The following is a 24,495-nucleotide window of genomic DNA, read 5'->3' on the forward strand; positions in this document are numbered from 1 at the left end:
TATGTTTACAAGTCAATTGACAAAGTAGTGTCATCTGGATTCCAGGATACCTGAGCCTCCCCCACATAGCACACTCCTCTAGGAAAGATAAGAGAAGCCCCACTATTCAGCCTTGTCTGGTCTTTGAAGCTGCTGACACAGGAAAGGACATTTTTAAAGCAAAGCAAAAAAGTCTCATTTATTAGTTCAAGTTTTGACCCTTTTGGGGGTTATTGTCATTTCCTCCTTTTGGTCAAAGGCAAGCTGAAGGCTTCCACCTCTAGAACAAGGAAGGGAAATAAAAACCTCTCTCTTCCGGGGTGGGGGAGGGAAGGGGAGTTCTAAATGTCTTTTATCTAGGTGGATTAGGGTGTTTCCCAACTGCTTCCTGAAATAGGGGCCATAAAGATCAGGTCGAATTCTTTGTCAGACTGAGTCTTCATCAGGGCATGAGTGGGGAGATGGGAGAAGGAGATGGTTTCCCCTGTGTTTGGACATCCCCAGACCTGGGCAGCCACTGCAGGGCAATTGCAAATAAGCAAAAGAGCAGGCTGCCAAGGGGATCAAGATAGGGAGCATAGATGGGAGTGTAGAGCAAGTAAAGGAAAAATAAACTAAACCTACCCAAACCAGCCATGGGTGTGTAAGGGGCTCAGGCGGGGAGGGAGCTTCTCTTCTTCTTTTTGTTTTTCAAATGCTTTATTAACTTCTGATTTACATCATTTATTTGCGCCAGATTTTGAGTTACAAATTTTCTCCCCGTTTATCCCCTACTCACCATTCCAAAATAGTAGTCCCACAGCATATGCCCTCCTCCAATCTGCTCTGTCCCATATCTTCTCCCATACCCCCTTTGAATTTTCCAGTAGGGCATGGTGGATCTCTATGCCCCCGTGCCTGTATATCTTATTTCCAAATTACATGTAAAATAGTATTAATAATTATATTTATGTATTTTAAAACTTTTAATTCCAGATTCATTCCCTTCCTCCCTTGTCACCCACCCTTATTGGGAAGATAAGCAGATCAGTATAGGTTTGTATCAGCAATGCCATATTCACAATGCCTATGGAAATTACAGATATGCTGATATAATTATCCATCACAAAATACATCCTGCTTGCCATATGGGGGAATAAGCTAGAAAATTTATTAAAATACCAAAAGACTGAGTCCCAAAACCAGAAAGTGAAAGCCATCAGAGTAGTTATGAAATTGGCACAGGTAGATAAAGTAGAAAGCACCCACATTCTCAAGCCTTTAAGACAGAACAGGCTACCTCAGGCAAAGGTCCTCTTCTCCCCACTCACAGCAACCACCCAGCGTTCCAGAAGCGTGCTCCCAGCAGCTCCGGCCCGGGGCAGTCCTCAGCAGGAGTCCTTAGCAGAAATTCTGGCTGACTCAAAAAGGGCTTCGCGCTGCCCCTGCCGCTGCCTCTGCTGCTGCTGCTGCCACCGTCTCCGCCACTGCTAGCCACCGCAGGAACTCTAGCTTGGCTTCCACTTCCTCTATCTCTGCCCCTTCCTGCTACATCAGCAAGTCCAATGGGACATGGAAGATCTTTAAATCCCATAATCCTTACAAGGTTCTATATGTGTAGCTATGCAAAACATTACCATAGTAGATATATTATAAAAGACTGACTATATTTCCCTCCCTCCTATCCTAGATCCCACTTGTTCTATTCTCTACTTTGATCCTGTCCCTTTTAAAAAGTGGATGCTTCCAACTTCCCTCCCCACCAGCTTTCCCTCCCTTCCATCATCCCCCCTCTCATCACCTTCCCCCTACTCTCCTGTAGGATGAGATACCATATTTAGTGTGTATGTCATTCCCTCCCTGAGCCAAATTCAATGAGAATAAGGTTGACCCATTTCCTTTTGCCTTCCTATTCTTCCCCTCCATTTCCCTTGCCTCTTCTATATGAGATAGTTTACCCTATTCTGTTTCTCCCCATCTCCTCTCATTATATTCCTCTCTCACCTCTTAATTTCACCTTTTAAGTATCATCCCTTCCTATTAAATTGGTCCTATGTCCTCCATGTATACCTGTAAACATATATACGCATTCTCATATGTATTAATATGCCCATATACCCTCCTATATCGACATATATGTATGTATATATATATATATATATATATATATATATATATATATATCCTTCAACTATTTTCTCACTGAAAAGTTTCATAAGTTACAATAATTGTTTTTCCATGTAGGAATGTAAACAGTTCAACTTCGATAAGTTCCTCATGATTTCTTTTCCTTGTTTACCTTCTCAAGATTCTCTTGCTTCTTGTATCTAAAAGTCAAATTTTCTATTCAACTCTGGTTTTTTCATCAAGAATTCTTGAAATTCCTCTGTTCTACTGAATGACCATATTTTCCCCTGAAACATGATAATCAGTTTTGCTGGGTAGGTGACTTTTGGTTTTCATCCCAGCTCCTTTGACCTCCAGAATATCATATTCCAAGCCCTTTGATCCCTCAGTGTAGAAACTACCAGATCCTGTGTTATCCTGATTGTGTATCCACAATATTCAAATTGTTTCTTCCTGGCTGCTTATAATATTCTCTCCTTGATCTGGGGATTTCAGAACCTGACTATAATATTCCTAGGAGTTTTCTTTTTGGGATCTTTTTCAGGAGGTGATTTGTGGATTCTTTCAACCTCTATTTTGCCCTCTGGTTCTAAAACACCAGGGCAATTTTCCCTGAGAATTTCTTGGAGAATGATTTCTAGGTTCTCTCTTTTATCATGGCTTTCAGGTAGTCCAATAATTTTAAAATTATCTCTCCTGGATCTATTTCCAGGTCAGTGGTTTTTCCAATGAGATATTTCTTTGCCTTCTGTTCTTTCATTTGTTTGGATCTGTTTAGCAGCATCTTGATTTGTCACAGTCACTAGCTTCCATTTACTCCAATCTAAATCTGAAGGAATGATTCTCCTCAGTGAGATTTTGAGATTCTTTTTCCATCTGGAAAATTTGGCTTTTTAAGGCATTCTTCTCCTCATTGCCTTTTTGAACCTCATTTTCATTTGAGTTAGTCTGTTTTTTAAGGTGTTATTTTCCTCAGTGTGGCTGTTGACTCTCATTTCATAATTTTCTTGCATAATTCTCATTTCTCTTCCCAATTTCTCCTCCTCTTCTCTTATTGCTTCTTTACTTCCTCTATGGCCTGTAACCAGCTCATATTTTCCTTTGATGTTTTTGGTGCAGGAGTTCTGACTTCATTGTCTTCCTCCTGTTTCATGCTTTGATCTTTTTTGTCCCTAAAATAGTAGTGTAAAGTTGGGGTGCTCTGTTTATTTTGCTTCCTTTGCCTGCTCATGTCCCTGCTCTGTCACTTGACCCCTGAGCTTTTTGCCACAGTAGGACTCTGGCACCAGCAGGGGAGCTTCATGCCAAATGCTGGGGTTTTCTCAGCTGCTGAAGGTATTACTTGGGTGCCCTCTCTGAAGCCTCCACAGGCTCTGGCATGCTGGTCACACATTCCAGGACCACCACCCTAGACCAAAATCTAGATCCAAGCTGGTTAAAACCTCAGAATGGTTGCTTGGTCCCCCATGCTCTGCTGGACAGGAGCTGAAGCTGCCACATGGGGGCAGCTGCAGGGGTGTGGTTCCTTCCGGGGGGGCAAAGGGCAACCACCCTCCAACTACTGGATCCTGAAGTCCATACTGCATTGACCTCTCACTTTGTCTTTACCATCTATGTGTTGATGATTCTGGAAACCGCGACAGCTGCTGATGATATGAAGTCCCTCCAGCCAGCGGTTGGTCAGTACTGACCTTGGACTAAAACCTCTGGCTCATGTGAGGCTGGACTCAGCTGCCTGAGTGCTGTGCTGGCCAATTCCTGCTGGCCGGGTTGTCCTCAGCGGGAGGTTAGCTTCTTTGTGTCATTTTGTGGGTTCCTTAGCTCCAAAGTTTGTTCAGAGTCCCCTTTTACATGAATTGGGAGAGGTGGAAGCCAGAGCCCTGAGGAAGTCCTGTTTCCACACCACCATCTATACTCCGACCCCCAAGGAAATCATGTTTCCTCCCCTCTTTATGTTTTATTTCTTCCTTCTCCCTTCCCCTCCTTAAGGGTTTTCCTTTTCACCTTTTGACCACTGCCTTCCTCAGTATTCCCTCCCTGTGACTCCCCCTTCTTTACCTACCCTTTCCCCTTACTATTGTTTCCCTCCCTTCTGACTCCCCTGATTCTTACCCCTTCTACTGCCTTTAGGGCAAAATGGATTTTTATACTTATCAGTGAAGTGGACATCTGAGAAATAATAAACAGCAGTGCCAATTTTGATAGGAGTGTTTATTAACCTCAGTGACTGCCTCCCTAATAAGGAAGACAACCCTGAGCCTTCTGCAAAATGCATTTTTATCGAACTAGGTGTTGCTAATCAACAAAATGTGGTTCCAAGGGTAGGGGGATGCCATTTCTAGTAAAATCTTGGGTACCTAACAAGAACAGACTTGTATATGGGGTATGTTTCTAGCAACACATGTGAAAAATTCCCTTTCAGGTGGTTTCCAGGGACCGTGGTAGGGGCCCCTTCTGGCAGGTTTTAGGGGGCTTTGTTGTATAATTTCTGGTGGGCACTTCATCAGAGTATATTATTCTCTCTTTGACCCCAAACCAATAAGAGTAAATTTCATACAATGCTCCTCTCCCTCCCTCCTTTCCCTCTACTTAATGAATGTTTGTGTCTTTTCATGTTAGAATGTTCAATATAACTGATTATGTTGATCCCTCTTTGAACCAGAACCAATGAAAATAATGTTCCTATGATGTTCATCTCCCTCCCTCCTTCCCTCTACTATGGTATGTTTTTATACCTCTTCATGTGGCATAATTTACCTTTTTCTGCCTCATCCTTTCCTTTTATCACATTACAGTCCCTTTGAACCCTTAATAAGGTTTTTTTTAAATCATCAGATAAGTTCATTTGTAGCTATACCCTCTATCTATCTTTCTTTCTATCTATCTATCCCTTTCTAAGGTTGTGATAATCATATAAATTTTAATATTGACAGATGTCAGCTTCTCATATAGGGATGTAAACATTTTGCTCTTATTGTATCCTAAGTTATGTGCATGTGTGAGTGTGTCATTTTATTGTTTACCTTTTTATGTCTTTCTTGAGTGTTGTAATTCAAGATCAAATTTTCCATTGAGCTCTGCCTTTTTCATCAGCAAAGTCTGGAAGTCCCTTATTTCATTAAACGACGATCCCCTTGCCTGAAAGATTATGCTCAGTTTTGCTGGGTAGTTAATCCTTGGTTGCAGTCCTGGCTCTTTTGCCCTACAAAATATCAAATTATAATCCCTATGATCTTTTATTGTAGAAGCTGCTAGGCCCTGTGTAATCTTGACTGTAGTTCCACGATATTTGAATTGTTTCTTTTTAGCTGCTTGCAGTATTTTCTCCTTAATCTTGTAATTCTGGAACTTGGCTACTATATTTCTTGGAGTTTTCAGTTTGGGATCTCTTTCAGGAGGAGACCAGTGAATTCTTTCAAAAACTATTTTAGCTTCTGATTCTAGGACTTCTGGACAGTTTTCTTTGACAATCACTTGGAGGATGCTGTCCAGTCTGCTTTTTTCATCATGGCTTTCCCGTAGAGCAATAATTCTTAGGTTATCTCTCCTGGATCTGTTCTCCAGGTCAGTGGTTTTTCCAGTGAGATATTGTACACTTTCTTGTAATTTTTCAATATTCATATTTTGCTTGATTGACTTTTGGTGCATCATAGAGTTTCAATCTGACTGATTCTAATTTTTAATGAATTATTTTCTTTGGTTAGTTTTTGAAGGTCCTTTTTTAGGGAGGTATTTTCTCCAGTTAGATTTTTAATCTCCTGTCCCAGCTCAAAAATTTTACTTTTTAGTGATTTGTTTTCTTCAGTGAGATTTTTTTTTCCAATTTTGTCACTGTAGATTTAAATTTATCTTCTACATCTTTAATTTGGCTTTAAAAATCTTTCTTAAGCTCCTCCAAGAATGCTTTTTGGTCTTGAGATCAGTTTCTATTTCCTTCTGTGGTCTCAGGTGTGAGTACAGAGTCCATGTTGTCCTTTGTATTTGGTTGTTCTTGCTCACTATAATAAGCTCGGATCCATTTTCTTGCCTTCCCCCCCCCCCCCCCCTTCTCAGCTTCCTTCTTTCCCACTGTGATTTCCTCTTTCCTAATTTCTCAGGCTGGGACTTAAGGGTCTGGTTGTTGACTTTGTGTGGTGTAGCCTCTGGGCGTCTAGACTGAGGCCAAGGCCAGGACTCTCAGTGTTTCCCTTGAGTTACCCTGAGGCTCACAGAGTAACCTGTGGGGGAGGGGTGGTCTGGCCACTTCAGATTTCCATCTCTATGCCCCTGGGCTACAGCTCAGACAGGCTCAGCAGCTGCTGGCAGCCAGCAGTGCTGGTGTCTGCAGATTCCCCTGGTGGTGCTAAGGTCCACTACAGCTTGTGTTGTTAGTGCTTGCTGGCTCCACCACCCTGGGCTTTGGGAGCTCTTGATGGTCAGGTGAGTATATCAGCAATGCAATATTCACAATGCCTACAGCAACTAAAAATATGCTGATGTGGTTATTAATCACAAAATATATCAGGCTTTCTATATGGGGATAAAGCTAGAACATTTATTAAAACACCAAATGACTGAGTCCCAAAACCAGAAAGTGAAAGCCATCAGAGTAGTTATGAAATTGGCACAGGTAGATAAAGTAGAAAGCACCCACATTCTCAAGCCTTTAAAACAGAACAGGCTACATCAGGCAAAGGTCTTCCTCTCCCCACTCACAGCAACTACTCAGCATCCAGGAAGCGTGCTCCTAGCAGCTCCGGCCCCTGGCAGTCCTCAGCAGGAGTCCTTAGCAAAAATTCTGGCTGGCTCAAAAAGGGGTTTGCGCTTCCACCTCCACCTCAGCACTACCACTACCACTGCTGCTGCCACTTTTGCCACCACTGCTAGTCACTGCAGGAACTCTAAGTTGGCTTCTGCTTCCTCTTGCCCCACCCATTCCTGCTACGTCAGCAAGTCCAATGGGGCATGGAAGATCTTTAATTCCCATGACCCTTATAGTGAGGTGGGACTTGTTGGGACCCCTCTCACCATGACTCCTAAGCCTGAGGCTGTTTCCACTATTTCAGGATTTTACTCTGCGTGGGACATTTATCTTTGGATTTTCTAGGTCAGGGAGGAGGATCAGAGCAGCTAGAGTTTACCTTGCCATCTTGGCTTCTGGAAAATCAGGTAGGTGATTTTTAAACTTCTAGGCTGTGGACTGATAGTCCCAGGAGAAGCTGCTGTCTCTGCTGCCAGCCCTGAGCTTTCTCTTACCCAGCTGCGACGGATCCTCCATCCTGTGTAGGTGAGACTCCTGCAAATCACCCTGGGGGTGGGTGAGTCTTCTGTCTGCGGCTCCTTCTCACTCAGCTGTAGTCTGTTCTGTAGTATGTGCTGGTGTAGCCACACTTCCCCTGCCCAGACCTATGTGGGCACTTTCCTGGGCTGGGATTCTCCCACACTCTGTCTCCCATTGTATTCTGTCCCTCTAAAATCTGTTCAGATTCACTTTTTAAAGTTTAGTGATGCGATTCACAGAGGAGCTTAGAGAAGTTTCTGTTTCTGTCCCCCCATCTTGACTCAACCCACTCCACCCCCAATTGTTTCTTCCTTACTGCTTGCAGTATTTATTTCTTGACCTAAGAACTCTGGGATTTGGTTATAATATTCCTAGGAGTTTTCTTTTGGGGATCTTTTTCAAGAGGTGATCAGTGAATTTTTCAATCTCTATTTGGCCCTCTGGTTCTGGAATATCAGGGCATTTTTTTTTTTTGCTTTTTGGAGGGCTATTGGGGTTAAGTGTTTTGCCCAGGGTCACACGACTAGTTTGTGTGTTAAGTTTCTGAGGCCAGATTTGAACTCAGGTCTTCCTGACTCCAGGTCCCATGCTCTATACAATGCACCACGTAGCTGCCCCAATCAGGGCAATTTTGCTTGATAACTTATAGAAAGATGGCATCAAAGTTCTTTTTTTTTTATCATGGCTTTCAGGTAGTCCAGTAATTTTTAAATTATCTCTCCTGGATCTGTTTTCTCAGGTCAGTGGTTTTTCCAACAAGATATTTCATATTGCCTTCTATTTTTCATTTGTTTGTATCCTGATTTCTCATAAAGTCATGAGCTTCCAATTGTTCCAATCTAATTTTGAAGGAGTTATTCTCTTCAGTGAGTTTTTGAAATTCCTTTTCCATCTAGAGAATTCAGCTTTCTAAGGCCTTCTTCTCCTCATTGGGTTTTGGGCCTCTTTTGCCATTTGAGTTGGTCTCTTTTTTAAGGTCTTATTTTCTTCGGGTTTTTTTGGGGGGGGGTCTCCTTCAGTTAGCTGCTGACATACTTTTCATGATCTTCTCACATTATTCTCATTGCTCTTCCCAATTTTTCCTCCACTTCTCTTACTTAATTTTCAAAATCCTTCTTGAGCTCCTTCAGGGCCTGTCATGAGTTCATAATTTTTGGAAGGTTTTTATGCAGGAGTTCTCATTTTGTTGTCTTCCTCCCATCCCATGCTTTGATTCATTTTTGTCACTCAAAAAAGAATCTATGGTCTGACTGCATTTTCTGTGCTTGCTCATCTTGCCAGTCAATTACTTGACTTTTGAGCTCTTTGTCATTGTAGAACTCTTCTTCCAGAATGGAGAGAGCTACGTTCAAATTGCTGGGGGTTTTGCAGCTTCTGGAGCTATTAGGAGGTGTGGCGGCAAGCACCCCAAGCGTCCTCAGGGTTTGCTGCCAGCACAGGTTCTTGGATCTGCTTTGATAAAGGAAAGCAACTCAAAATGGGTTAACAAGCTTACTTTAATCAGTCAGACATATATCATTTACGTTGTTCAGGGGAAAAGGTCAGCACCCCGAACTTCAAAGTACACAGACAGAATTATCAAGACAGAAACAGATCAAGTAGACAGATTTCCAAACTGTCCAACCATTACATCCATACCCAGTCAACATCTGGGTTTCAACATCTGGGTTTTTTCAAAGCCAGGGGGCTCAGGACAATGACTTCCCAGAATTCATATCAAATCACAGAACACTTCTCAAAGTGAGCCCCCAAAACAAAGCTACACATCAGGGCTTATATAGCCTTCTCCTGGCTCAGAGAATGTAACAACCTTATTGACTCACTGGCCAATCAAGAAGTATCTACTGAAAAACAAGCCTCCCACCCCAGGCTTCAGGTGCACTTTAGCCTAGGGGCAGGGAAGATCTTCCAAATTTGCATTCCCATTACAGGAGGGTGCCCTCTCTGCAGCCCTCACAAGCTCTGGCACACTGGCTATACAGCTCAGGACCACCACCCAATACCGAGATCCAGATCCAAGGAGGTTAAAGCAAGAGTGATTGCTCGTTGAATGGTTGCTTGGTCCTCCTACAAAGGAGGACTGCAGGCCAGGAGCTCTGGAGGCAGCCATGGGGTGACGACTGCACAGGTGCTGCACCTCAACTACTTCTTGTTCTGGGGGCAGCAGGTGGACTGAGCTCGTGCATCCTCCTCTGATCTAACAAATTTCCACAATAACCTTTTATTTTGTCTTTAGCATTTATGGGTTGAGAAGTCTGGAAACCACTACAACTTCTGATGATTTACTCTCCTGAAGTATGCTTTGGCCACCAGTAGGTGCTGCCCTGGGGCCAGAACCTCGGGGCTCACAGGGGACTGTGCTTGGCTGGAACCTCAGTGCGATAGATGTTTTCTGGCAGCCTTCCAGGCTGCGTTCAGTGGGACATTTGTTTCTCTCTGTCACTTTGTGGGCTCTGTAGCTCTAAAATTTGTTTAGTATAATTTTTTTTACATGTATTGGAAGTGATTAGAGCAGGATCTCAAGCCAAGTTCATACTTTTATTCTGCCATCTTGGCTCCAACCTTTGGTCTTGCTCGGCCATCTCAGCAAACCAAAGATGAAAACATTCCCCCCTCCTGGCTAGATGTTTTGTTGGTATTTAAACTTAATTTGGTTTTAAGATAAAATTACTTTGACCAGTCAAAAGAGCCCTATTGTGGGCAATATAATTTGGGCGATCTTTAGTTAACTAACACTGGTGCTGGCAATATCTGTGCTAATTTTTCTATAGAGATTTGTACTTCAGGGGATGTATACAGAGTGTTTGACCACAGATTTCATCCTTGCCCCCTGAGTTAGCCTAAAGGGAATTTCGGACTTCAACAAAACTAGTGGGAGTTTTTTAGAAGCTGCTAATCAGGAACTTACCGGACCATGTCAAGGTTAAGACTCCAGGAATAATGGATTGTAAGGTGCCTGAGTCAATATTATTGGCAAAGTGGGGTCCTCTTCTGTCTTTGTCCCAGTCCATCTGTTCCACTTGAATCATGGCACCTTAACTATAGATCTGAAAGTTTGATTAAAGGAGGCAAACAGGCTAGGTGATATACATTTATATCATTTTTTTCCCTTAAAGCTAGCACATACATGCTGCACGGAGCCAAAACACAATTTCTGACTGTGTGATACAAGAATGACAAAGTTTCTGTCCCTCAGCTTTGGTCTCCATATGCTTACAAGACAATTGACAAAGTAGTGTCAGCTGGATCCCAGGATACCTGAGCTTTCTCCACACAGCACATGCCTCTAAAGATAAGAGAAGTCCCACTATTGAGCCTTATCTAGTCTTTGAAGTTGCTGGCACAGGAAAGGGCATTTTTAGAGCAAAGCCAAAGCAGTCTGATTGATCACTGCAGGTTTTGGCCCTTATTGGAGTTCCAACATTGTCCATAGAAAATATATCAAAGGATACATCAAATCTGACCTAAACAAGTCATTTATATCGAGAGAGGAGAGAGAGAGAGAGAGAGAGAGAGAGAGAGAGAGAGAGAGAGAGAGAGAGAGAGAGAGAGAGAGAGAACTGACACCAACATGAACCAAGAGCCATTGCCTATATATGAGAGCTGAAAGGATATGAAAGTTTCTAAAGTCCTGTCAACTATAAATGACCACATGAAAACAGGTCTCCAAGGAACAATAAGAGAAAATCATGTGAAAGTAACATTGCCATTTCTTGTGAAGGGTTAAATTTTGTGAACGACAATAAAGGAGCTGAAATAAGAGGAAACAATTCTTCTGACCCACGAAGTGCCAAACAGAATAAGGGGGCAATAGATTTGCTGATAAATAAACTGCAGGAAAGGAGACTCTGGATGTTCTCAGAAATAGAATGAGGATAAGGACTACAGTTCATATTCTGTTATCTAGGGAGCAATATTTGACAAAGAAATCAAACAAAGAGAATAGTTGTTTGTCCAAGGGTATATAAAAGTGGATTGCTGGTCTTCAGTTTCCAACAAAAATTATCTCTGAGATGCTCTGGAAGGGTAATTTTATGTTCTCTATGAAGTTTGAAGTTTTCTGGTTTCCTAGTTGGGGTGATGAGACAAGAGAGAGGGAACATTTTTTTTTCTGGAAAAAAACGTTATTAGGAATTCACACATTCATATCTCAGGCAGTTCAGAACAAGCTTAGGCTGAAATGGTCCTCCTCCCTATTTAAGAATTAAGCTCTTTCCTTTTGTTGTTACTGAGTTGGGTCTGGCTCTGCCCTATTTGAGGTTTTCTTATCAAAGAAATTGGAGTGGTTTGCCATTTTCTTCTCCAGCTCATTTTTTTTTCCTGAGGAGGAAACTGAGGCAGACAGGATTAAGTGATTTGCCCAGGATCACACAGCTAGTGAATGTCTGAGACCTGTATTATAACTCAGGTCTTCCTGAATCCAGGTCCTGAGCTCTAACCACTGGGAGCCCAAAATGCCGCTTTCATGAAAGGTGAGACAAAGTCTTCTCCTGTGATTCCAAATTCCATTTACTGGACTCTAATTTACTCTTTCTTCTTGGGTCCCTGGCTGGCTACCAGACTTGTCTGAGTCACAGCTGCATGGATTGCATTGAAATGGAGGTGGCCACCCAGCCCTCCAACAAACCAGCCTGCTGATTGCTTCAGTCCTCAGAGGCCCTCGGTTTTGGGTGGGGACATTCTGTTCCTAACTCGCGAATAACAATGAAAGAGCGAAGGTCTCTAAAGCAGGTGATTTCTTCCCAGTCAGTTTCAGTTTTGGACTCCTAACCTCTGCCGGCAGTCACCAATGACGCCTATTGTCTTCCCTTTGCTATTGGCCGGCAGACCTCCGTGAAGCCAATCAGAAGTGAGAAATTCGTCCCTTTATAAACACAGAGTTCTGACACTTCTCCGCCCTCCCCGGCTCCTCTGCCAGAGGACCATGGGGCTCCTGGTGCGCTCTCTGCTCCTGCTGGGGACCCTGGCCCTGCCCGGGACCTGGGCGGGTGAGTGCGGCACCCGGGGCAGACAGGAGGGTGGGATGGAGCTTCCTACAGAGAGCACCCCGATCCCAGCCACGGGGACCCGTGTGTGACTCGGGGACAAGCACGGTGGGGGGGTCTTGGTGTCGGCTCCTTACTGGGAGGGGCGGTGAGTGGGTGGATGGGGGGAATGTGAGGGTGGGGAGCCGGGAGGGAGGAGGGGGGCGACAGCCCTAGGGGCATTAAGCAGGAGCAGAGCTGGCCCAGAGCGCCCCCCCACCCCCATCCAGGGGGGAGGACAAAACCTGCTCATGTAGGGGGCACACAGAGGTGGTGGGGGAGAGGGATGGGGTGGGGCCAGGGTAGGACCCAAGTTGGGGGCAGAGGGTGAGGAGTGGGAGGGACCCAGACCAGACCAGAGGAGGGGACGGGGAGAGGGGCAAGGTCCAGGCGAGGGGCACTAGTACTCGTCCGTGGGGTCAGTGACGGTGTTCCCCTGATCTCAAAGGGGGGGGGTGTGGTGGGGGGGGGGGGGGGGGGGGGGGGACGGGGGAAGCCATCTTAGTGTGTGGGGTACAAACACCCTAACCCAAACTGACTACTCGGAGACCTCAAAGTGAAGATAGGAAGTTTTATTAGAATCTCCCGAGAAGCGGGGCGGTCCAGTCACTGGAACAATGCCCAGGAGAGGAGGCCGTCGAACGGAAGCTAGAGCTGGGTTAAATAAGGAAAGGGTTAGAAATATTAACATAATTATTACTAATGAGGCTCTAATCTTGTTGGATAATATACATAATACATGAAGTTCATTACACAGGCGCAGTAACAATCTTAGAATCCTGAACCCCCTTCAGTCTTACCCTAGACACGTTCTTATCGGGACTTGAGTGCCCCAAGGCTACTGTCTGTTCCTTGATTGGTCAAATCCACCTGCTGCTGCCAGTTCCTTTCCATTCTTCATTATTTTTAGTATTATCTAGGAGTTTTAGGCTGGGAACCAGGGTCTGAGCTTTTTCTCAAGGCTACTGCCTCAACTTCCCAAGGTTACTGCCTGGTCCTCCTTATCAGCAGTCTTGTTCAGCAATGCTTGCACTTCTATAGAAACAACTCTTTCATGGTAAGCTGGGTGAGAAGGGCTGACTAGAATAGAACACTATATAGAAAGATTTCTAAAGTTTCAAAGTCACATAATTTCTAGAAAAATGGAAACTTAGGCCGAAGGCCTAAGGACTTACTTTACAGATAGTCTCTGAGAAACCACACTTTTACCTGTCCCATACATTGGGATCTCGGGGTCGCCAGTCCAGTGTCAAGGGTCACCCGCGGCCCCGCCCTGACCCCGGCCGTTCCCTCCCAGGCTCTCACTCCCTGCGGTATTTCTCCATCTCCGTGACCCGGCCTGAGCTTGGGGAGCCGCGCTTCCTCATCGTGGGCTACGTGAACGATCAGCAGTTCGTGCTCTTCGACAGCGACAGAGAGAGTCAGAGGATGGAGCCACGCGCGGCTTGGATGGAGGGAGTGGGGCGAGAGGACCCAGACTACTGGGAGCGGGAGACAAGGAGGGCCAAGGGGAACGTGCAGTGGTACCGAAGGAACCTGGAGACCGCTCCGGGCTACTTCAACCTGAGCGCGGCCGGTGCGTGCAGTGGGGGGGTGGAAGGAGAGACATGGGGGGGGGGGAGTCGTGGGGGAGGAGTCGCAGGAGGGGGGAGTCACGGGAAGAGGGTCCAGGGTCCGCACAGCCCGCACTGATCCCGGGCCACAGGTGTCCACACCTTCCAGACCACTTACGGCTGTGAGCTGACCCCTGAGCTCGGCTTCAGGCGAGGGTTTGACCTACACGCCTATGACGGGAAGGATTACACCTCCCTGGACGTGGAGATCTCTGCGTGGATGGCGGCTCCGCCCCCCGAGGTGAACTCCAAGAGCAAGTGGGAGGCAAGGAAGGCCTATCTGGAGGAGGAGTGTGTGATGTGGCTGAAGAAGTACCTGAAGATGGGCAAGGAGACGCTGCTGAGGACAGGTACCGCCCCTTCGCCCTTTGTGCTAGGCACTCAAGTCCTTGGCCCCAGACCCCAACCCTTCTTATACTCCTGGAGGGGAGGGGGAGGGGAGCCTAGCACTGCCTCTGACCTTTGCCTTCACACCTGCCTGAGTGTGCTCGGCACTCCAGGCCCCAGCCCCGCCCCCCCTTGTACCACAGGCCCAGATTGTGGGTGTCCCCCTCCCCCATTGTCCCTGTGCTCTGAAGGGGGGGAAGGGAGCTTGGAACAGCCTCTGACCTTTGCCCCCAGACCCTCCCTCTGTCCAAGTGATCCGCCACACTGCTCCCCATGGAGAGGTGACCCTTCGCTGCCGGGCCCAGGACTTCTACCCCCAGCACATCTCCCTGACCTGGCTGAGGGATGGGCAGGAGCTGCTCCAGGACGTGGAACTCACTGAAACCAGGCCCTCAGGGGAAGGCACCTTCCAGAAGTGGGCAGCTGTGGGCGTGACCGTGGGCCAGGAACAGGAATATACCTGCCGAGTTCAGCATGAGGGGCTGCCTGAGCCCCTCTACCTTCAGTGGGGTAAGGGCTGGGAGGGGAGGGGAGGGGAGAGGAAGGACAGAGAGGAGGGGGGCCGGAAGGCCATCCAGCCCACAAAGGACCAAATAGAGGTGGAGGTTCTGTGGGAGATGAGGATCGGTTAGTGAATCTCAGGCCAGAGGGGTCAGGGCCTCTCACCTCCCTTTTCCATTTCAGAGCCCCCCTCCCCACCCATTGGGCTCATCATGGGGGGCATTGCTGCCGGCCTCCTCCTCCTCATCGCAGTCATTGCTGGAGTTGGGGTCTGGAGGAAGAAGCATTCAGGTGGGCAGGCCTGGGAGGATCCGCAGGGAGCAGGGAGATCCAGGCCTCCCCTGACCCCCAGCTTGTCTCTCTGTCCCCAAGTCCTCTCCCTCCCCAAGTCCTCTCCCTCCCATCTAAGGGACCCTCAGACGGGCCCCAAGGGTCTAGATGAACAAATCCCTACCTGGAAACCATGTCTCTGAGGATGCCTGGCAGGGGTGTGACAGGCTGGCTGAGGGGGAATCTGCTTCAGACTCAGACCAGAGATGAATATGGGGGTCTCTGCCCCAGGGCCTGGTGTCCCCCCAGCTGGGGGCTATAGCCCAGCCTTGGGAGCCCCTGGAGGCAGGCCTGGAGGGGGGAAGGGCTCCTTTGGGAGCCTCTTTTCTCTCTTCTCCTTGGATCTAGAGGCTGGACTGCAGTCCCAGTTATTTGTTGTGTCTCCAAGACAAACCACTGAACTAACTTCTGAGACCTTGGTGTGGTCTCCTCTCTTGGATTCATCACTGGGATTTTCTTTTCCTTTCCAGGTGGAAAAGGAGGGGCCTATGTTCCAGCTGCAGGTAAGTGAAGGGTGGACATGGAGGGCAGAAGGAAGGGGCCAGGCCATGGTGTCCCTGGGCCCTGAGCAGTGAGAGGGCAGAGGAGAGGCTTAGCCCAGCAGTCTTGCCTTGGTGTCCCCTTCCCTTCTCACACCCTGATTCTGGGATGCATGTCCCTGACTGGGTTGTTTGTCTCCAGGCAATGACAGTGCCCAGGGGTCAAATGTCTCTCTCACAGCCACAGGTGAGACTCTGGGGGCCTGGAAGGAGAGAGGGGCTGGGGTAAAGGGGGCCAAGCAAAGAGGAGGGAATGTGGGAGGTTGGGCTGAGGATTGGTGAGACAGGGCCTTCAGAATTATGAGAGGCTGGAGGCCACAGGGGCCTTGGAGGATCCCCCTGAAACTGTCTGTCCTTCTTCAGCTTGAGAGAATTGCCTGGTGCCTACCTAAGGAAGAAAACCAGTCTGCAGTCCGTGTGTTTTATCTCTTGCCCTCTGGCTTCTCTCCATAGCACTGGCCCCAGGGATCTTCCCTGAACTCTACTGGTCCAACCCCAGGGCAGCATCCTCAGGGCCTCCCCCTGTGCTCTAAGGCCTCCCTCCCTGAATGTTCTGAGGTCTTCAGCTTTCCCCCAGAATTTCAGCTGAACTTCCTATTGGGTGGGGGGTTATGGGGGGTAGGATACCAAAGGGGAGATGTTCTGGCCATGTGAAGGGGAAAATAAAAGAAAGTTCTGAAGCATCTAACACTCTTTTTTATTTGCTCTGCTAAGTCTGAGTGCAGGTGGGGGCTGGGGCCAAGGGGAGGGAGCCTGGGGGAGGCCAGTGTATTGTACAGCGTGAAGGGGCAGATGTTTGCTCTTTGCTTTGTACTGCTGGGCAGGGGGGCGGGGCTCCTGTGGACATGGTCTTATTTCCACTTGTTCCAGGGTCTCAGAGCCCAGGCTGCCTCCAGGGACTGGAGCTGTGCCCAGCCAGGCTGCTGGGGGCCGAGCCCATAGGCCACCCTCAACACTAACCTTCAGAGTTCCAATTCTTTGTTTTGTGATCATTCTCTTCCCCCACTTTGTGTGTGTGTCCCTGCTTTTCTTTCATTACAGGGACCTCTCTGAGGGTTCCTGTGCTCTCTGCTCAGGGCTCAGTCAGGGCCCTGGGGCTCCATCTCTGTCAGTGACAGGCACTGTACTGAGTGACCACCTCTTCTCCTCTTTAGGCTGCCCCAGGGGGGGGTCTTATCTTCCATCTGAAGAAGGGAAGGGTTAGGACCCTAACCGTAACCTTTTGGAATTAATGAAGGGGAGATATCTGGTCTCTAAATACAGAGAAATGCCTGCCCCTTCCTGCCTCCCTGGAGTCCCATGTGCATGGTTAGGACCAGCTGATGGCTCTCACCTATGGCTTCCCCCCTCCCCCACTCTCCTTTCCCCTTTGGAATGATCCAGGCTGCCGGGAACACCTGCCTTTCCCTCCCTTGTTCTGCCCTGGAGTTTCTTCCCAGAAAAGAGGAATGTTTTAACGTTCAGTATTTCTCTCCCACCTTATATTCACCACCTCAGCTTAGTGTCGGTTTTTTTCCTCATCCAAGGCCATCCAGGTTTAGCTCCCTTGTCCTACAATCTTAGTGTGGGGGACTTTCCCATTACAATTACTGACCTAAGCAGGGCAATCGAAGAGGGTGGCAGCAGGGGGAGACTGAGGCCCTCCTGTCTCCTGGCTGACAATGTGATAAAAGAGAAAACATTTGCTTCAGATCCCAGGGTCACACTGGACATTTGCTGCTCACTGAGTAGCTCAGTGAGTTTTTGGAGGCCTCTCTCTGAGCTCTGTTCATCTCCCAGGAAAGACCAGGGGTTTTCTGCTAATAAGTGGGTGTAATCCACTTATTAGCAGATCTCCCTGGGGTGTAAGCCATCTGGTACCTTGGCCAGATATGATTTGGGGATCCTGGGGTTGGAGTAGGGAGAGAGCTTCGAGGGGATGGAACCATCTTCTGAGCCCAGAGACTTCCTGTTGCCTGGGTCATCCAGTGGTGGAGGGCTGCACAGGGAGGTCTTCTCTTCTCTTCTCACAAACCTCCTGGTCCCCAGGGGCTTACAAGGAGAAGATCAAAAATGCGGCTTTGATTTCTCTGATGAATAATCTGTTCCCTGAAATGTGAAGCATCTCTCAGAACTGGACTTGCTTTTCTGGCCTAGATCTTGGCTTTCCAAATCCCCTCTTGCAGGTGTCCAGAAGCAGGAAGGGCTGCTCCAGGGGCCTGGCCTCAGAGGGACTGAGTGACCAACCCTTGTGGCCTGTGTTAGAGTGTGGGTCCCAGGCAGGTAGAGGTTTGGGGAGGGAGCCAGTTCCCAGCTGGCTGCCTGGCTGCTATGTGCTGGAATGCTTTGGAACCAGATTAAAGGGTGTTTGGGAGATATTTAACAAAGAAATGAAAATACAATAAAACATAACATTTCATTTTAAACCTAAGTCAGTCTGTGGCCTACAGTGCAGATCAGTGGCTCTCATTTCTGTTTGGGGGCAGCCAGATGGTGCAGGGGATGGAACACAGGGCCAGGAGGCAGGAAGACTCAGCTTCCTGTGTTCACTTCTGGCCTCAGACACTTAGCTAGCTGTGTGACCCTGGGTAAGTCACTTTACCCTTAGTGCCTCAGTTCCCTCATCTGTAAAATGAGCTGGAGGAGGACAGAAAAAACTGCTCCATGATCTTTACCAAGAAAACCACAAACGGGGTCACAAAGAGCTGGACACAACTGAACAACACATTTCTATTTGCATTTGACATCCCTGGTTAGACAAGCTGAGGGCCCAGACAGCTCTCAGATTCTGTGACACTGATTTCCTCTACATTAATCATAGCATACATAACATGTCATTCATATCAAGGGTTCCCTGGCCTTTGCTACTATGGGCTCAGCACACACAGGACCATGGAAGAATGTTGAAACTGCCCACTGGGGCAGTTGTTGGGTAACACCCTTCTAGAGCCCCATACACATGTGCTGGGCTGGGGCTGGCAAACAGAGGCCTTCCCATCCCCAACCTTAGAGGTGTTTTTAGTTTGGGGAATGGAGTGGTAGTTGAGAGGTAGCAAAGGGTAAGTTTCTATAGAACTGCTAGAATTGCTGAAAAAAGACTACTGATAAAAAGTACCAGACAGTAGCCTTGGGAAGAAGTTGGGTTCCCAGGTCCCAGAGAACTCCTAGATAACACCAAAAATGAAATCATGTAGATAAAAGGAGCTGGCAGCAGCAGGTGGGTTTGACCAATAATAAAGGAGCCAGAGGCCTTGGGACACTCAGGCCCAGATAAGGACACATCTAGGTTGGACTGAAGGGGGTTCAGTATTCTAAGGTAGTTACTTCGCTTGGTAATGAACCTCATGTATTATGTATTTTATTTAACAAAATTAGAGCCTCCTTAGTAATAATTAGGTTAATGTTTGGGAAGGGTGGGTAATCCTTGTCTATTTAACGCAGGTTTTGCTTTTGTGGGGCGGCCTCTTCTCTCTGGGCATAGTTTCAGCAACTGGACCACCTGCTTCTTTCGAGATTCTAATAAAACTCTCTACCTTCACTTTCAGAGGTCTCTGAGTAGTCAGTTTGGGTTAGGGTCTCCACATCCCACATATTTTCTTCGGTATTTTTGGAGTGTATCCTTTAGCAATCTGTTGACTTGTTTTTAATGATTTCTTGCATCACCGTCATTTCTCTTCCTAATTTTTCCTCTACTTCTTTCTCTTTTCCCTCTCTCTTTTTGAAGGGGGGAAGTCAGGGCAATTGGGGTTAAATGATTGCCCAATGTCACACATCTAGTAAGTGTTAACTGAGGCTGCATTTGAACTTAGGTCCTTCTGACTCCAGGGCTGGTGCCTTTCTCACTGTGCCACCTAACACCCCCTCCTCTACTTTTCTTACTTGATTTTAAAAATACTTTTTGACTTCCTCTATGGCTTGTGATCAATTCATATTTTTCTTGGAGGCTTTTGATGCAGGAGTTTTGACTTTGCTGTCTTCTCCCGATTGTATGACTTGTTCTTCTCTGTCACCAAAGAAAGATTCTATCGTCTGATTTTCCCCCTGTTTACTCATTTTCCCAGCCAGTCACTTGACTTTTGAGCTCTTTGCTATGGTAGACTCTGCTTTCAGAGTGGAGAGTGCTCTGTCTTGAATCTCTAGGGTTCTGCACAGCTGTTGTCAGAGCTACTTCTAGGCACCTGTAAATGTTCAGTTCTTCTTAGGTGATATGACCAAAGGAGAGGTGTTTACTCCTACTGTCAGTTCTCTGGTCTGTGAGTGACCACAGAAACTCTTTTCTGCCTCAGAACTGTGAGGAGGATTCCCTCTCCACAGCAGTCACAAGTTCTGCCACTGCCCCACTCCTCACATCAGGACCACCACCCAAGGCTGCAAATGCCAGGAGTGGAAAGCAAGAGCTATTGTCCTCTGGTCAGCTGTTGGATCCCCCACCATCTGTGGGCCTGGAACTCCAGAAGCAGCCCCACTGCCACTCCTGCTGCTGCCACCTCTGCTGCCCCCAGCTCTTCTCTCACCCAGGTCCAACAGAGTTTCCCCACTGACCTTTTACTTTGTCTTTGGCGTTTGTGGGTTGAGAAGTCTGGAAACTGTCACAGCTGGCAGTGATTCAATCCCCTGAGGCATTCTCCCGTGGTTCTGGGCCAATGGGGCTCATGTGCTTTCAGCCTAGTGTGATAGACCCTTCCAGTTGGCCTGCCAGACTGTCTTCAGCTAGAGATGTGTTTCACTCCGTCACTCGGTGGGTTCTCTAGTTCTGAAATTTGTTTAGAGTCATTTTTTTACTGGTATTTTTAGGGGTTTGTGGGTACCAACCTTATATCTGTACATAAGAGATTTGCAGTTTCACGTGCAGTCATCTTTTTTTTTTTTATTCAAGTATGTTATAGAACTGCTTGTTTTATTTCACATGCTCAAAATAAAATCCATAAAAATATTTAAGTCACCCCTGGTTCCTGTCAGCTGCAGGTTAGATATCAGGGAGGCCCTCACAAATCAGATAGGAGGTCACAGTTTTGTTAGTGTTGGGGTGTTCAGCCTGTCAGGAGCCCAGTTCCCTAGGACCACTCTGAGTGAGGACAAAGGGAGGTAATGAGAGGACAAAAAGGTCCTAGGGAAAAGACATGGGACGAGGGGCCTGGCTTCGGTCTTTGGTCTTTTCATCCTCTCCAGTGATTCCCTGCACTGTCCTTGGGTCCTTATCCTTCCCAAAGGTATTCAGGATCTGGTCCCCTCCTCTTGTTAGGTACATGCTAAACAAGAGCTTTCTGATAGTTCAGATTCAATATTGGGATGAAATGAGGCCCTCACAAATCAGTGACCATTAAAGAAAGTTTGAAAATGCGGTATATGCACAGAATGGAGTCTAAGCTCCCAGGAACTTGTTATAGGAATGCAGATTTTTAAGATCTTCCCTGCCCCTAGGTTAAATGCACTTGGAGCCTGTGGTGGGAGGCTTGTTTTTCAGGAATGCCCACACCTTGGTGCTTTGTGATTGGGCAGTGGGTCAAGAGGGTTGTTACATTCTCTGAGCTAGGAGAAGGCTTTATTATCCCTGATGTGAGGCCTTGCTTTGGGGCTCACTTTGAGAAGTGTTCTGTGATTTGACCAGATGAGACAGGGCAGCCCTTGAGAGCCCCCTGGCTTTGAAAATCCAGATGTTGATGCTTCCCTCTCTGGTAACTGTGACTAGATATGGATGTATGTAATGGGTGGACAGTTTGGAGGCCTGTCTGCTGAAATGTTCTTGTAACTTATGCTCATAACCTCTGTATATTCTGAAGTTCGGGGTGCTGACCTTTTCCTCCTGAACTAGATATATGTTTGATTGATTAAAGTAAGCTTGTTAACCCATTTTGAGTTGCTTTCCTTCAGCAAAGCAGATCCAAGAACCTGTGTTGGCAGCCACCCTGGGGATGCTGGGGTGCTTGCTGCTACAGAACTTAGCCCACAGGAAACCTGGGCCAGGCCAGGCTGTGGCTTTATGTTTCCAATGGCTCGTTTCTTGGGGTCAGGAAGGGAGGGGTCATGCAGGAGCCTCTCCCTGCCTACTCTCCTTCTGGTCTGTCCAGTTATTTCCATCCATCAGCCATAACCCTGGTCTTGTCCCCTCTCCTACTCCTCACCCTATATGAGTCTTTCTAGACCTCCTCTTCATTCTGTTTTTTTTTTTTAATGGATGAGAAGTTTGGTTTATTTTCTTGTAATTCCAGTAGCTGTCAGCAAAAACCAATTAAATTACATAAAAACTTTACAACAGAACAAAATGCCTTTAGGAAAGTAACTATAAAGAGAAAAACTGAAGTGATGAAGTAGTAACAGTCACATATTCTGACTTTTTAGATGGTAAATTTCTATCCAAAACCTTGAAAATTTAGACAAAGCTAGAATGTTATGCTTAGGCCAAAACGAATTATGCTGGAACATTGCTACTTTATGTAAAGCAAAACTGTTTGTTTGGAAAGGAAAATAGCTACAAAGGGACAAGGGCCCTGTGTTGGGCCCAAGAAAATATTTCACATATCTAAAAGTAGTGATGAGAAATAATACTGCTATCATGGCATTTATTTAGATACTATGTGGAAGATATACAAAAGAAGGGCACACGACAGAATGGATAGAATCTGTAGATGGATGGATAGAGCACCCACACGCATGAACACAATTAGATATCAAAGTTTAAGTCAAGCTTCAATTAGGTCTTCCTGGACACAACAGCTTTAACCTTCAAAGCAGTTCCCTTCTCTGTGAATCACCACAGTTCTTAGCACTTTCCACAATGAGCTGACAAGTCTTCCGAAGCCTCAACTAGGAAGAACTCAATACCTCCCTCCTGAAGTATATAAGTACACAGCAGCAAGATATTTGAATATTTAATACACTTCTGACAAGGTACAATACCTATTTGATTAGTACCTATATACTTAGATAAACACAGTGCTCAGCAGAATAGATAAAGAAGCAAAGACTTGTAAACACAATTGCTAAAAAGGATTTCCCCACATCAACAGAGCAAAATTAGCCAAGTCTCATCAAGGATTTGAAGATTTCAACTAGATTCTCTAACACTAGATTCTACCAGTATGATATTCATTGCAGAACCATAGCTGTTAATTAACAGACACTAGGTTTGTGGAAAGTAAAAAAAAAAAAAATACAACTTAATCAATTATGCAAAAGTTCAATTGAACTAGCAACATCAAAATATGTACCAGAAAACACAAACCTAGATACTTAACATTTCTAATTTCAATTCAACTTTTTAGCATGTTAACACTGACTTTTCTATCACAAGTCATACGGAACAGAAATTAGCATTTGTAGTTTCAACATTTGCTCTGTTGATAGTCAGGTCTCCTGCAAAGTCTAGCAGCAACATAAAAAGGATTTGTGGACTCATTGTTTAAAAATGTACCAAACCTCAACAGCCTTGCAAATGACCATTCAGGAAACTAGCATTTCTTACTCAACTCTTTAAAGTGAGAGTCTTTTGGAGGGCACACTCTTCAAAGCCAAATCTGCAAGCAGGGATATCGAGTGTTCTTTAGGTAATTGCCCAAGTAAATGTGCAAAAAAATAAAAGACTCTCACCATTTAAAATAGGTTGTGTTTAAATGATATTTGAAATACAACTGATTAGGGAAGGAAGGTGGGGGCAGGAGAGGTGGTATCAAAGAGTTGAATTTGTATCACAACATTTAAGTTCAATTTAGAAGGCCAAGTGCTAAATTAAGTGAGCCACATTTGTTTAGAACTTATTGGGCTACAGTTTAAATTTAAAATATTAAGAACCTCTAATTTGACAGAAAGCAGAGTAGAAAAGAAGAATGCTTAGGACAGTCTTTTAAAAAAATCATGTTTTCATTATTTGTTTCTTTACTCAAAGGGAATGTAATCTGATGAAGTGCTTTGAAGATTTTGCCCCTCACTGTTGATTAATTCATGAGGAACTAATGCCAGAATGGTTTTAACAGTGGTACAAAGATCAATTCTCCTTGTACAATCAAGCACTGTTCCTAACTACTAAGCTTCCTTATTTATCCACAATAAACTTAAGCTGATTTTTTAATGCCTGTCTAAATGTACACAAAAGAGTGAATTCTGAAACACCCAGCACAAAACATTCACATGTAATAACACTTTCAAATCTTTTGTCACTTGTTTATCATGCTTGAATTCTGAGTATACAGTAGAATTTTAGAGCTACAAGGAAATCGAGCAGCTCACACAACACCTTCAAATCACGCAGCATGCTTATTATGAATAATCTCCCTTCCTTCTATTTCAATCTGCTCACAAAGCCCTTTTCTGTCACAGCGGCATTCAGCTCCGCACTTGTAAGAACCACAATAGGGACATGCGTAGAAGCACCCGAGGCAATCTTCAGCAAGGCAGTCACAGAGACCCATCCCACAGAGCATCGAGGCCCTGGCTATCATAGACTTTGATCTTTACGGTATCACTTGCCTGTCTAAACTGGTTGCCTTAGTCTGCCTTCTTTTCTCTCTCTTACCAGTGTCTGCAGTAAATTCAGTTTGCTTTCCTGGATTTGCAAACTGCAAGGACCGCAAGGCTTAAGCAGTCCTTCCCTTGCCCTGCGACCGACCAGGCTCCTGCCGCGCCATCCCCCCTACCTCAGCCCCTAGGCCCATAGCAGCCATGAAATAACAGCTACTGCAGGGAGCAACCAGCAACTCGACCAGCTCAAACCGCCCACCTCCACCAAGAGGACCCTCCTCTTCATCCTTATTACCTGTCCAGTCCTCACCAAGGAGTGAAGG

At 46.1% G+C, this 24,495-nt stretch overlaps 1 protein-coding gene across 3 annotated transcripts in view; it reads left to right on the top strand.

Moving 5' to 3' along the window:
- Nucleotides 1–24,495, top strand: part of LOC138174636 (BOLA class I histocompatibility antigen, alpha chain BL3-6-like) — a 451,117-nt gene that overhangs the window by 386,742 nt on the left and 39,880 nt on the right. The window contains exons 1-8 of one of the 3 annotated variants that reach the window (XM_069104999.1): nt 12,188–12,333; nt 13,667–13,945; nt 14,075–14,332; nt 14,604–14,879; nt 15,054–15,161; nt 15,671–15,703; nt 15,882–15,926; nt 16,103–16,422. In XM_069104999.1, coding sequence (XP_068961100.1) covers nt 12,270–12,333; nt 13,667–13,945; nt 14,075–14,332; nt 14,604–14,879; nt 15,054–15,161; nt 15,671–15,703; nt 15,882–15,926; nt 16,103–16,107 — 1,068 coding nt within the window. In that variant the 5' untranslated portion in view covers nt 12,188–12,269 and the 3' untranslated portion in view covers nt 16,108–16,422. Of the gene's footprint in view, nt 1–12,186; nt 12,334–13,666; nt 13,946–14,074; nt 14,333–14,603; nt 14,880–15,053; nt 15,162–15,670; nt 15,704–15,881; nt 15,927–16,102; nt 16,423–24,495 lie in introns of those variants that run through there. The other 2 variants (XM_069104998.1, XM_069104997.1) reach the window with 2 other exon arrangements.

The sequence above is a fragment of the Petaurus breviceps genome, unplaced genomic scaffold (assembly GCF_028583685.1).
Source record: "Petaurus breviceps papuanus isolate PSGF00001 unplaced genomic scaffold, PetGlider_PUasm1.0 689, whole genome shotgun sequence".
In the NCBI taxonomy this organism is placed as follows: Eukaryota; Metazoa; Chordata; class Mammalia; order Diprotodontia; family Petauridae; genus Petaurus; species Petaurus breviceps.